At 36.2% G+C, this 15197-nt stretch overlaps 1 protein-coding gene across 1 annotated transcript in view; it reads left to right on the top strand.

Annotated features, from left to right (window-relative positions):
- Positions 1-15197, top strand: part of LOC125662643 (sarcoplasmic calcium-binding proteins I, III, and IV-like) — a 50824-nt gene that overhangs the window by 15949 nt on the left and 19678 nt on the right. Inside the window, exon 2 of the mRNA XM_048894929.2 lies at positions 7864-7940. Within this exon, the coding sequence (XP_048750886.1) occupies positions 7874-7940 (67 nt within the window). The 5' untranslated portion in view covers positions 7864-7873. The remainder of the gene's footprint in view (positions 1-7863; positions 7941-15197) is intronic.

Genomic DNA, 15197 nt, shown 5'->3' on the forward strand with positions numbered 1-15197 from the left:
GAAGTTTACACGTTTGTGATTATTTTGGGATATTCATAGAACGATAAACTAGAGGAAAGGTTTCTAGGAAACTGATACGTGTAATTGATGGTTACAGTTGTGAAACTACACGACGTAATTTCACACGTTTTTATTTTTAGGGTATTATATAATGATGAATCTCGAGAAAAAACTATGCGCATATATCAAATCTCGGGGGACCACCAAATCTCGTTCACTAGAAATTTGTTGCAGCAAATACAAGGGCAATTCTTTTCGTTTTGTACGTATATCATTGCATATAAAATTTTATAACTATGTACAAGTAAATCTGCCGTCACAGCTTATGTGCCAGTTCGGTATGAGGACGTCTTACGTTAATGCGATGTTGAGAATAGTCAGGCTCCAAAGAGTATGTCCAGAACCATAAAATGGGGCGAATTTAAACGTACGAAAAGTAATAATCGAGTCATGTAATGTATCATGCATTTGTAAGAAAAAACTTATTTTTTCGTCATTTGTTATATTTGATATATGACGTTTTCTCAGAATGTCTTGTTATTGTCACTGAAAGCAAAAAACAAGCCTGGGTGAGCTGTTTCAGTTAACAAAAACAAAAAAAACAAAAAAAAAACACAACAGGATATGACGTAAGACACATTGTAAGCATGGAATAGGCATTGCCAAGGCGAGTTGTCCAATACAGTATTCATGTGAATCAACACAATCTATACTGAGTTTAGTATTTACAATAAGTACGTACTGAGTTTAGTATTTACAATAAGTACTGAGTTTAGTATTTAAAATAAGCACTGAGTTTAGTATTTACAATAAGTACGTATTGAGTTTTGTATTTACATTAAGTACGTACTGAGTTTAGTATTTACAATAAGTACTAGTTTAGTATTGATAATAAGTACGTACTGAGTTTAGTATTTACAATAAGTACTGCATTTAGTATTTACAATAAGTATCTACTGAGTTTAGTATTTACAATAAGTACATACTGAGTTTCGTTTTGATAATAAGTACTGAGTTTAGTATTTACAATAAGTACCTACTGAGTTTAGTATTGACAATAAGTACAGAATGTACTATGTATATAGAATGTATCATACAATGATAAAGAATGGGGTGTAAATGGGGTACATAGGTCCTTAATTATTTATATTGATTGATTAGGGTTTTACGCCGTTTTGGCAATACTTCAGCCATTTTACGGCGGTTAACAATTCAATATGTTTGGTTGTGAGTGTTTGAGTTTCCTTCACGATCCCCAGTGAGTTTACTCTTTCTCGAACATCAGGAGAACGATATTTTGCGTGCCAAGGGGGTTGTGATCCTTGACACGGGACACCCTTTAACGTCCCATCCGACGGACATATAATGGTTTTTATGTTCTGCAGCGAGAAGGTACATGTATAAAGGACCATATTTGAATCCACTGTTTTTCAAGAAAAATGAAAGATGCTGTTTTCAAAACTTTTCAACTACTTTCAGTGTAAATTCAGAGTGAGGAGTCCCCAACGAGTCACTACTTGACGTCATAGGATAGGTATCATAGAAAACATTAACTAAAGCTGACCACTAAACCGTCATAGAATAGGCAGTACTGAGAACATTAACTAAAGCTGACCACTAAACCGTCATAGGATAGGTATCATAGAGAACATTAACTATAGGTGACCACTAAACTGTCATAGAATATGCAGTACTGAGAACATTAACTAAAGCTGACCACTAAACCATCATAGGATAGATATCATAGAGAACATTAAATATAGCTGACCACTAAACTGTCATAAGATAGAGAACATCAACTATAGCTGACCACTAAACCGTCTTAGGATAAGTATCATAGAGAACATTAACTATAACTGACCACTAAACTGTCATAGGATAAAGAACATTAGCTATAGCTGACCACTAAACTGTCATAGGATAGGTATCATAGAGAACATTAATAATTGATGATCACGAAACTGTCATATCATAGAGAACATTAACTATAGCTGACCACTAAGCTGTCATAGGATATGCATCACTGAGAACACTAACTATAGCTAACCAATAAACTGTCATAGGATAGGTATCATAGAGAACATTAGCTATAGCTGACCACTAAACTATCATAGGATAAGTATCATAGAGAACATTAGCTATAGCTGACCACTAAACTATCATAGGATAAGTATCATAGAGAACATTAGCTATAGCTGACCACTAAACTGTCATAGGATAGGTAACACTGAGAACATTCACTAAAGCTGACCACTAAACCGTCATAGGATAGGTATCAGAGAGAACATACAATAAAGCTGAACACTAAACTGTCATAGGATAGGTATCATAGAGAACATTAACTATAACTGACCACTAAACTGTCATAGAATAGAGAACATTAACTATAGCTGACCACTAAACTGTCATAGGATAGAGATCATTAACTATAGCTGACCATTAAACCGTCAAAGTATAGGTAACACTGAGAATGTCAACTATAGCTGACCACTATTTAAACTGTCATAGGATAGAGAACATTAGCTATAGCTGACCACTAACCTGTCATAGGATAGGTATCATAGAGAACATTAACTAAAGCTGACCACTAAATTGTCATAGGATAGAGAACATTAGCTATAGCTGACCACTAACCTGTCATAGGATAGGTATCATAGAGAACATTAACTATTGCTGACCACTAAACTGTCATAGGATAGAGATCATTAACTAAAGCTGACCACTAAACTGTCATGGGAGTGGTATCATAGAGAACATTAACTATAGCTGACCACTAAACTGTCATAGGATATGCATCACTGAGAACATTAACTATAGCGAACCACTAAACTGTCATAGGATAGAGATCATTAACTATAGCTGACCATTAAACCGTCAAAGTATAGGTAGCACTGAGAATGTTATCTATAGCTGACCACTAAACTGTCATAGGATAGAGAACATTAGCTATAGCTGACCACTAAACTGTCATAGGATAAGTATCATAGAGAATATTAACTATTGCTGATCACTAAACTGTCATAGAATAGAGAACATTAACTATAGCTGACCACTAAACTGTCATAGGATAGAGATCATTAACTAAAGATGACCACTAAACTGTCATGGGAGTGGTATCATAGAGAACATTAACTATAGCTGACCACTAAACCGTCAAAGTATAGATAGCACTGAGAATGTTAACTATAGCTGACCACTAAACTGTCATAGGATAGAGAACATTAGCTATAGCTGACCACTAAACTGTCATAGGATAGGTATCATAGAGAACATTAACTAAAGCTGACCACTAAACTGTCATGGGATATGCATCACTGAGAACATTAACTATAGCTAACCACTAAACTGTCATAGGATAGAGATCATTAACTATAGCTGACCATTAAACCGTCAAAGTATAGGTAGCACTGAGAATGTTATCTATAGCTGACCACTAAACTGTCATAGGATAGAGAACATTAGCTATAGCTGACCACTAAACTGTCATAGGATAAGTATCATAGAGAATATTAACTATTGCTGATCACTAAACTGTCATAGAATAGAGAACATTAACTATAGCTGACCACTAAACTGTCATAGGATAGAGATCATTAACTAAAGATGACCACTAAACTGTCATGGGAGTGGTATCATAGAGAACATTAACTATAGCTGACCACTAAACCGTCAAAGTATAGATAGCACTGAGAATGTTAACTATAGCTGACCACTAAACTGTCATAGGATAGAGAACATTAGCTATAGCTGACCACTAAACTGTCATAGGATAGGTATCATAGAGAACATTAACTAAAGCTGACCACTAAACTGTCATGGGATATGCATCACTGAGAACATTAACTATAGCTAACCACTAAACTGTCATAGGATAGAGATCATTAACTATAGCTGACCATTAAACCGTCAAAGTATAGGTAGCACTGAGAATGTTATCTATAGCTGACCACTAAACTGTCATAGGATAGAGAACATTAGCTATAGCTGACCACTAAACTGTCATAGGATAAGTATCATAGAGAATATTAACTATTGCTGATCACTAAACTGTCATAGAATAGAGAACATTAACTAAATCTGACCACTAAACTGTCATGGGAAAGGTATCATAGAGAACATTAACTATAGCTGACCACTAAACTGTCATAGGATTAGTATCATAGAGAACATTAACTATTGATGATCACTAAACTGTCATAGGATATGCATCACTGATAACACTAACTATAGCTAACCACTAAACTGTCATAGGATAGAGATCATTAACTATAGTTGACCACTAAACTGTCATAGGATAAGTATCATAGAGAACATTAACTATAGCTGACCACTAAACTGTCATGGGATAAGTATCATAGAGAACATTAGCTATAGCTGACCATTAAACTGTCATAGGATAGATAGCACTGAGAACATTAACTAAAGCTGACCACTAAACCGTCATAGGATAAGTATCATAGAGAACATTAACTATAGCTGACCACTAAACTGTCATAGGATAAGTATTATAGAGAACACTAACTATAGCTGAGCACTAAACTGTCATAGGATAGGTATCATAGAGAACATTAACTATAGCTGAGCACTAAACTGTCATAGGATAAGTATCATAGAGAACATTAACTATAGCTGAGCACTAAACTGTCATAGGATAGGTATCATAGAGAACACTAACTATAGCTAACCACTAAACTGTCATAGGATAGAGATAATTAACTATAGCTGACCACTAAACTGTCATAGGATAAGCATCATAGAGAACATTAACTATAGCTGAGCACTAAACTGTCATAGGATTAGTATAATAGAGAACATTAATTATTGATGATCACTAAACTGTCATAGGATAGAGATCATTAACTATAGCTGACCACTAAACTGTCATAGGATAAGTATCAGAGAGAACATTAACTAAAGCTGACCACTAAACCGTCATAGGATAAGTATCATAGAGAACATTAACTATAGCTGACCACTAAACTGTCATAGAATAGAGAACATTAACTATAGCTGACCACTAAACTGTCATGGGATAAGTATCATAGAGAACATTAGCTATAGCTGACCATTAAACTGTCATAGGATAGATAGCACTGAGAACATTCACTAAAGCTGACCACTAAACCGTCATAGGATAGGTATCAGAGAGAACATTAACTATAACTGACCACTAAACTGTCATAGAATAGAGAACATTAACTATAGCTGACCACTAAACTGTCATGGGGTAAGTATCAGAGAGAACATTAACTATAGCTGACCACTAAACTGTCATAGGATAAGTATCATAGAGAACATTAACTATAGCTGATTACTAAACCGTCATAGGATAGGTATAGAGAACATTAACTATAGCTGACCACTAAACCGTCATAGGATATACATGTATATCATTGAGAACAATTACTAAATCTGACCACTAAACCGTCATATGATAGGTATCATAAATAACATTGATTAAAGATGACCACTAAAATATCACAGGATATGTATCAGTTAGAACATTGACTAAACTTGACCATCATATGTCTACCGTCGATAGAAATAAGAAGTTCCGGTTACATTAAATAAAACAAAACCTACGAGAATACCGAACTAGAATGAACACTTTGACGATGTAATACTGATACGAGCGTGTATCGCCGCTTAACATTGCAACCTGTCATTATTGCCCCTTGTAGTACAAAATAAAGAATAGTTTAGATTCAAATTTAAAAGGTAATAGCTTTAGGAGCCGGTTTTCACACTGTAGTTAATCCGGAGTAACTGTGGTGATTGAGAATTAACAACAACGCGTTCAGTCCGGGTTAAATTTGACCCAGTTCCAGGGGACTGAAAGTGCAGAGTGACCATGAAGTCGGTGAAGGTCTGCTTGTTTCTATAAAACAATATCAGTGGGTTTTAGTTGTATTTCTCAAATGTGACAAGATTAGCTAAACAGGTCACACAAGACAAATATGTACCAACCTTCATAGTTGTTTACTCTGCCGACTGATACTATGCGGGACATGTGTTATAAAGTAACAATTTATATTTTTTACTACATCTCCGGGTCGATTTTGGTTTCCGATAGCCTCACACCCAAGAGTGGATTAACACACAAATACAAAACTGTTAGATTCATCCTCCGTGACTACTGACTGTTTCATTTCTTTGAAGAAAATGAATTTGTGAATGTTAAATCATTTGCAATGCTTGCAACTTATTCCGAGAGATAACATTTAATTTAGACCGTATTGAACAATCCTTTGAAAAACTAAGCATTTCTCTTATATACTGTTTACATACCTAAATAAAGTAGGCATACTTGATGTCATATTGTTGTTTTCTACATGTTTTAACCAAATACTATTCCACCGCGCCCTGTAATACAAAGGCTTGTATCTTTCATCGTTGGGGTGGCAATATTCCAGCCAAATATCGGCTTTTAGGTTGAGTTAGCGTCAGGTTTTGAAAGTTTTTTTTATCTATGTGATGGCTTGTAATAAACCCATTATTGTATAAAACACCACACCAACAGTCTTGTCAATACAAGGTATCGGAGTATTTCAAACCGTATTGTGAAAGTCTGTCTCGTACAAACTTGTAAAATGTATATTAGTGTTCACCTCTTCTTTTTTGAAAAATCTGGTTCGAATTGGTAGTGGATCGCTACACTCTAACACAACCAATCGAAACTACTCGGCTATTTCCGTAACCGCAAATGAACCTCGTATGTGGATCGACGCCATCAGTCTGTTGCCATGTGTACACAAATGCACCTATGACGTCACAGTCGTACGTTACAATATGAAACGCGAGCTTCCAAATGCATCTAAGATATCATACATATCTAAGGTATTCTACCACTATAATTTTCCACTTACATGTTTATGTATTTGAGTGAATAAGACGTTAATGATACCAAAACTAATCTGTGGCGAAAATACAAATAACACATTATACAGGGATTCAGTTCTGGCCTTTTCACCTCATCCACATGCAGGCGCGCTTCCGGCGAAGAAATGCATCGGATCTTGCGCCGATCCACGTCCGAGTCTTCTAACCGGTTACGTAAAAAGACGAGCGCGTGATCCGATTGCAACACGTCACTACACTCTAACGTAACATGTTTGATGCTAGGTAGTCACATAATTTGTATTCTGGTTGGGGTACCCAGTTAACTAAAGGAAAGTTAAGACACTTTTAAGGGCTGTCAAAATGTGATACACCGAACACGAATGCATATGTTGGCTGTGTTTCATTGGTAAAAAGTCCGTCAATTTTACAGTGTAGTTCCGTTTTATATCATTACTAGGCGTAGTAAATGACGTAATGTTTGTTGCTTCTTTTCGGGGTTTTTTTTTTTTGTATTGCATAGAGAATCAATGTTTGAGTTTCTATATCGATTAATTGTATATTGTTTAACTTAACTTTTCACTCATATGAAAACCTCACCAAGACCGGGAAAGTGCTTCAAATTTAGGCCTACACTTGACGTTACGGCCATTGGGCAGGGAGGGTTCTTTAAATAGCGTGCCACACCTATTGTTACACGGGACGTCCGTTTTAAGGTCATCTACGAGGACCCATGGCATTCACACCTCATGCCGAGCGATGGAACTGTCACTACCTGTATTAACGACCTAGGTCTGTCGCGGCCGGTATTTGAACCCTGATTTTCCACATGCAGGACGAACGCTCTGCCTCTAAAGCATAGCGGCGGTGTTTGTGTTTCTGTATTAACTAGAGAATCAATGTTTGCGTTTCCGCATTGCCCACTTAGAGTCAATGTTTAGATTTCTGTATTGACTACATAATCAATGTTTCTAAGGAACCTTACAAACATGTATGAACATTATATTTTTAAAACCTCCTTTTCAGAAACAGTACCATGGCAGAAAACCAGCTTTCGGAATTCCAAACTCAGAAAGTACTTCGGGTCTTCAATATACTTTATGGCAAGTATCAACTGTATATCGCGATCTCACTAAGTTTCCTCTCACGTTACATGACACCGTCCTCTCATTACGCCGCTGCTGTATCATTACTTGTTTATAAAAACAGTAAGAAAATCCCTTGTCGCTGCTATTTGGTGTCAGCTTTTTTCGTACAGTGAAATTAATATTATTCATTATGCAACGGAAAGAAATGGTTCTGTTACTAGGCCGAGTTACTGTGAAATATCATAGGTCCGCAGTGTCTGATGATGGACTAATGTTGACAATGAAGATCGTGTTCTTCAGATGCTGCGTAACGCGGGAAAAGTTCACACCAGCAGACGACAGTTGTCATCCATTGGTTTTACTCAAGCTGAAGGTCACCATCAATGGAATGAGTTTTTCTCTTCTCGGAGAAAATCCTCTGATTGACTCAATTTTCTAATGTAACACTCTGGGACAGAAAATTATATTTTTTCGGATAGGGTGAGGTGTTTTCCTCCCCTTTGACCAGTTTTCCTCTGATTTCTTGGGAATTCCGTCAAAGCCCTGCGCCATCATTATTTTTCATTTGTATTTCCAACAGACATTAAGAAATTGAGAATACATCTAAAATGCTTCTGTTTCTTGTGTGTATTATTCACAGTATCACTCGAAATTTTAAAAGTTATAATAGAGACTGTCCTAGCTGTAGAAGTGCCTATGCTGGACCCTCTGTGTCGCAGCGGTGACTTTTCTTTATCGTGCCAATGTCGACTATGACACGGAGCCTCTGTTCGTAAGCTCAATTCCAAAAGACGTTTGCTTCCAACAGCATGCACTTAGCAAAAGTGCAGTCACAGCCTATTTCAAACGTCTAAGATTCGAACCCGTGACTTCTGACTTGTAAAGGAAGCGTCCTAACCACAAGGTCATGTAAAATAGAAATTCAAGTCTGAGAACGACCAAACTCAGGGACCATAAAACTTGAACACACTTTCGATTTCAGTCTCACTTTTTTACTATATGTTCTTTCTATAAAAGTTCGACTTAAACGTGAGCTCATGTTTTATGGGGCCGGAGCCAGGGACTCGGTAGAAAGTTTTGCAGTTTATGTCGGGGTACTTTAAATAGAATGAGGTACTGTGGCTACGGCGGGGTATACGTCATGCATCAGTGACATGGTCCCTGTGACCTCAAGCGTCATCTTTATCTCCACACCAACAGTTCCTAACGCTAGATCAGAATAACCTGTTAAAACGTGTTTCTAGCATATTGGACATTATATGGAGGACATTCGAACGTGGAAGGTGAAGATAAACAAGTTTATCTGATCAAGACAGAGGGCTTATAGCGGGTATGACCGGTCGACAGGGGTTGTTGCTAAAATGCGGAACGGAAAATGAAATGGAACGGAAAATATTGTATGCAATAATGTTTTGAGGAGGGCAGTATTTTGCAAAATAAAAGGTTTATCATGAACAAGGGAAACAGAAATTACAGAGAGAGCGGGAAGTCATCCACAGAATCCACCGTTTCATATACTCCATACTAATGCATATGTATATTTGCCATGAAAAATATCAATAAAGAAAAAAATAATAATCATACTGAAAAAGACTTCAAATTTTACATCCAATGAAGAATATATATCCCCCCCCCCCCCCCTGAAAACAACATTGTAAAAGTTGAAATATTTTTTTCAACAATTTTCCCCATAGTCTTCTTAAATCGAACTTGCTCTTATTCGTAATTTAGTTCTACACCTTGTATAATACATGCACGTATTTATGTATCACATCAAATTTTTAAGCTAACGAGTCCGGTGTGTATACAAGATTTGGGATAAGTTTGTTTGAAAGCTCGTACATTTACTGACATCCTGTGGATTAGTGTTGAACCCGAAGAGAAAAAGCGGGAAAGAAAGATTGAAACAGAACAAATGAAAACTAAGGTGAAGTTTACGATCCATATGAGAAATTAACAGATATGAAATAGATAAAAGACTAACAGATAATTTATGCTTAAATGGAATTATCAGATCACCTCATCATTAACCTAAATGTTAAGATACAAGTATGTAGTTTAAAAATAAACTGCTAGAAGTCCCCCTATTTAGGACTGGAGTGCTGCGGTCATAAAGTCTCCATTACTTAAAAGATAATATATTAAACACAAGATGTTTACCTTGCTGACTTAATAAGATCATGATTTGTCGATGTTATATACATACCCCACTTCTTGTTGTAGGTACACACATGTAAATTTACATGTAAATGGGCGTTAATGACGTTTTGCCACCGGGGGTGGGGGTGGGGGGCATCTTAAGTAAGTGTGTTCTTTCCATTTTCTACCCATAGGTGTCAATATCAACATTTTAAAATTCTTGTAAAACGCTTTGTAAATTATTTTACAGACGTTTAACATGATGCAGAATTTTTAGATCAAATTGTTTTACCGCTTGTAAACAAATTCCCACAAATTAGATTTTAATCATAATAAAGTATTTTCTTCCGATTTGTGGGTGTTATCTTAGCTACATTAATCATTCTAATTCCTAACTTCTGTTCCGTTTTCCGTTCCGCCTTTTAGCAACACTCGTTGACAAAGAATGCTTACTCCTCCTATGCACCTGGTACCACCTCTGGTATACTCAGGGGTCCGTGTTTGCCTAGCTCTCTATTTTGTATTGCTTATAGGAGTTATGAGATTGTTCACTATTTGTTATCTTCACCTTTCATCTTCCTCCAAAACTTCAGCAGAAATTTAACACTGCTTTGGTTTGTAATCACAAAAATATTGCTAAATATGCATGTTAAATTTGTGCAGCAATACTGCAATGTTATGCTGCATATTGTCATTATTTTCAGTACAGTTTAATGTTCGAGGGAGGACAATAAATGCATTACGATGATGATTGAGTAGCAAGCAAATATTTGAATAAAGCGCCTCTTTATTATAAAGCTGCAACGATATACTGATTGTAGATTATTTTTACAGAGACTATACGTTGAATGAAAACCAGACAGTCTTTTGGGAGTGACTTTATGTGGACCACAGATATATAATTTTGTTAATTACATCAAAAATAAATGACAGTAATGAGTTATTCCCGACACGTGTGTATTCAACAGCCTGTGGACACTGAGCTAACTTCTACCTTTTATTATACTGTTTTGACAGTGATTGTCATAGGCATTTTACAATCAACACAAGGGTGGATCCAGAAAATGTTCAAAGGGGAAGGGAGATTGCGACCCATATTTTGTATCTTTTTTGCCGAAACATGTTGGGGTTGAAGACCATAAATGGCAAAAAATGACCATTTTGTTACAAAATTATTTACCAACCCTCACAACCCCCCTAGATCTGCCACAGCAATACATAGCAAAGTTTGAAGCCTTACCGTTATAATTACGAGTATGAAATTCTATATTAATTAACATACACCTATCCCAGAAATTCTATTTGCTACATTGTAGTTCTTCCATACAACATTTTTACAGGTAGCATAATAATTGAAGAATCATGTAAATGAGTTTTCCATGGCCAATGATACTGGTTTCGTTTTGTGTTTTTAATTCTACAGAATAAGTGGCTGATTGTGTGTATGTTGTTCAACGTCCCGGACGCTCAAAAAAATTTCACTCATAAGGAGACGTCACCATTGCCGGTAAAAGTCTGTAAAATTTAGACCCATGCTAGCCGCTTATTGCCTTTGAACAGGGAGAGATCTTTATCGTGCCACACCTATTGTAACACAGGGTCTCGTTTTTTGCGGTCTCATCTGAATGACCGCCCCGTTTAGTTGTCTCTTAAGACAAGCAAGGGGTACTGAGGACCTATTCTACATAATGAATGAAGAGCAGATTGTCTGTTTTTGCTAACCTGTTGCTGTGGCGGATCTAAAGGATGTTAGGGGTTTGCATCCTCATCGTTTTGTTTAGTACTCTGAACAAAAAATCATTTTTTGCCACTTTGGGCTCTTTAACCCCATTCTTGATGAAACACTCAACGAATTTAATTGAAGAAGTATCAGAAATATAGTTTCGCCACAAATTCAATATAATTCAATAGTAATAGAGTAGTAATTTAATCTTTTTAATTTGTCTGGTATCCTTTATTCATTCTAACCACATTACCTGTCAGTTTCCGCGCATTTTCCGAACCTTATTTGCGGGAATTACACGACCTAATGACGCATGATGGGTAACGCGTAGTAATCTCAGGCCCGCAGATCACCATAGCATTCACCACTGATCAACCATTTTACGTAAACCTTTTCTTGTTTAATGGTGTATGGTAACGATGAAAGGTGATTGATATACACATCTCTCTCTCTCTCTCTCTCTCTCTCTCTCTCTCTCTCTCTCTCTCTCATATTCAGTCTTCAATTCTGATATTTTGAGCTCATGACTATAAACTACGTTCGTTTCTTTACAAAAATTCAAAAGTTTGTGGACGTAGCACTGTTAACATGTGTTTTTGTAGCAAAATCATGAAATGTCTTAAGTCAAATTCAAGCAAATACATGTATAGCACATTCATGTGCCTATTATACACTATATACATTTAAAGTCCACCATGTCCTTAATAAATTAAATGTGAATTTATATGAATTATTTTCTTCTTTAGAAATATATCATTACAGTTATCCTCTATCTTTCCCATGAGAGGATGATTTTGTTTGTTGTTTACAACCGATTCAAGAATTTTTCACACACATAGAAACGTCACCAGCTATGGTTGAAGTGCCACAGTTTTTGACTTATGTTTGGGACAAAAGGTCGTGGCATGAATGTTATATATCATGTCGAAGCCTGCTGCGACACAGGGCCTTTGTTTTTTAAGGTCACGTCGTAAACACGTGTGATTTCCGATCATTGGTGAAGGAGCAATCTTTGTTTACGTCTTGGGTTAGACGCGGCCTTGGTACGAGTGTGGCTCGAACTCACAACCTTCAGGTTAAAAAGCAAACGCTCTACCACAGACCTACCGCGACCGTCAGCTTGTGATTATAACAATATTTCAAAGTAGACTATGAAATCTAATCCGAACATTTATTTTGAAATATGCATTGTTTGAAATTTGAAATCAACATCACTGTTGATTAATGTGATGTTGTCCCACCTAGTTAATCTATGATGAAATAGGTCACGTGAAAGTCGTATCATATATCAGCGAAACTGTTACGAGCTATCCTTCTTGCATATGTCAAATTAAAAGAAATGTGGCAGTCAAGCAGTTTGATTCGCTGTATACGGGCGAAATCTGAAATCCCCGATTCCATAGTGCATGTACACCAAACGCATGACGGGAACACATTTTGTCCGTGAGTTAATGAATAAAAAAATAAAAGAAATATCAAGATAAAAAAAGGCCGCCACACTATTACTTTGCTTATAAAGCAAGTAGATAACCCTGTCCTGAATTAAATATATGATTAATTGATTGTATCTTGTTTAACGTCCCTCTCGAGAATTTTCCACTCATATGGAGACGTCACCAAGACCAGCGAAGATCTTCAAAAGTCTATGCTCGACGCTTACAACATTTGGTGACAAAACAAGCATAGCCTAGGATCTTGTATAATACGACAATGGACGAAGGGCTAAGAGAATGGGGAAGAATTGTTGCACATCGATCTGCCCCCCCCCCTTTTTTTTTTTTTTTTTTTTTTTTTTTTTAGAAATAAACCATATCCGTACTTAATTGCCTTTGTCGATACGGTGAAAATATTATCCAATCATCAATTTTAAAATTCTTTTTATTTCTGTAAAAATGTGATACGAAATAAGATTTTTTTTTTCCAGTTGGTAAAATCTTAGATGAGCTAAAATATACTATGGCATGAAAAGTCGTAAGTTTTATATATGTGGAAAATAGGCGCATGTAGAAACTTTAAATATATAGCAAGCACTTTCCCGATCCCTTCTTTAAATGGAATTATAGTTATTTCCAAGTCTGACATCTGAAGTTTTGCAGAGTAGAAACGGAATCGACAGACGGTGCTGGAATTGACGGTTTAGCGAAATATCTGTCGTTCTCTTTCAGTTACATCGTTAGCTGCATGGCGGCGGCCATCGTAAGTATTGATTTACACTTCCGGCGGCCATAGTTCCGTGTCATGAAATTCCTTCTGGGATTTTTTCTTTTAAAATGAAAACTTCTCTGGTTGACGTGAAGACAAGTTTGACACCCTGTTACTTGTGAGCCAGAGTTGTTTTGTTTTACAGTTAAATTTCTCGCTGAATCGGCACCTTGTCGATACATAGCTGCACACGTTCTCGATATAATTGCACACATTCTTGACATTCTAAGATTAAAATGCGTCAAAAGTATTTTAAATGTGCAGCATACAATCCTTCAACGTAACGAACGCGCAGTAGATTTCAATTTAGATATTACATTGATTCGAGTTTATGGTCCGCGATCCCGGACAGAATAGTGTGTAGTAAACTATAATGAAATTAAATTCCTTCGCCTTTATATCTTTTAATTGATTGTTAACAATTGACAGCATCAGGCGTAAACAGGTCTTATTTTCTTCTCCTATATTCAGTTTCATAGAAACAACTTTCACCTACGGAGTAAAGAAGAAAGAATACTTTTATTTCGTGATTCGTAGACAAACATACAGGTAAATCCGTATAACATTGTATTCTTAAATAAATGTCAATTAAGGACACCCCCCCCCCCACCCCCCGCCCCTTGTAAATTTTGAATAGTTGTATTACTTTTCATATTAATTTCGTTAAGTACAAAAACCGTTGTAACTATTTCACGTAATTTTAGTTTTTCTTTTCTGACGCACGTGTCAAAATTTAAATCGAATAGGATTCGCGTTGAGTTCACACAACAGTTTGTTAAAAGATTACGCGCAGGCTGGAAAGTAGCATGGAAAAATTATCTGCCATGAATTTTCCCCATTTTGGTAACACCGTAGTAAAAGAGTCTCTTTATACAAATATGTCAAAATCATATGAGAGTTCTTGAGGTACGAATGCTTTGATGTTTATGGTATTGAATTGAAAATCAATTCAAGAATTGAATTATTTTTTTCAGCATTACGTAATTTTTATCGATATGACATCACATGTGCTGTTCTATAGTTGTTCCGTTAATCGCTACTTACCCAAGGATTAGATGGGAATTTTGAAATATAGATAACAGAAAATACACACTAAATGTAAATATAAGCAATGAATTATTATTTTTTGAAAGATGCTGTTTCATAACTGCAAGGGCGTGTCTATACAAATTCAATAACGCGCGTCAATAGACTATTATGAGACTCAT

This window comes from Ostrea edulis, chromosome 8 (genome assembly GCF_947568905.1).
Source record: "Ostrea edulis chromosome 8, xbOstEdul1.1, whole genome shotgun sequence".
Taxonomy (NCBI): Eukaryota; Metazoa; Mollusca; class Bivalvia; order Ostreida; family Ostreidae; genus Ostrea; species Ostrea edulis.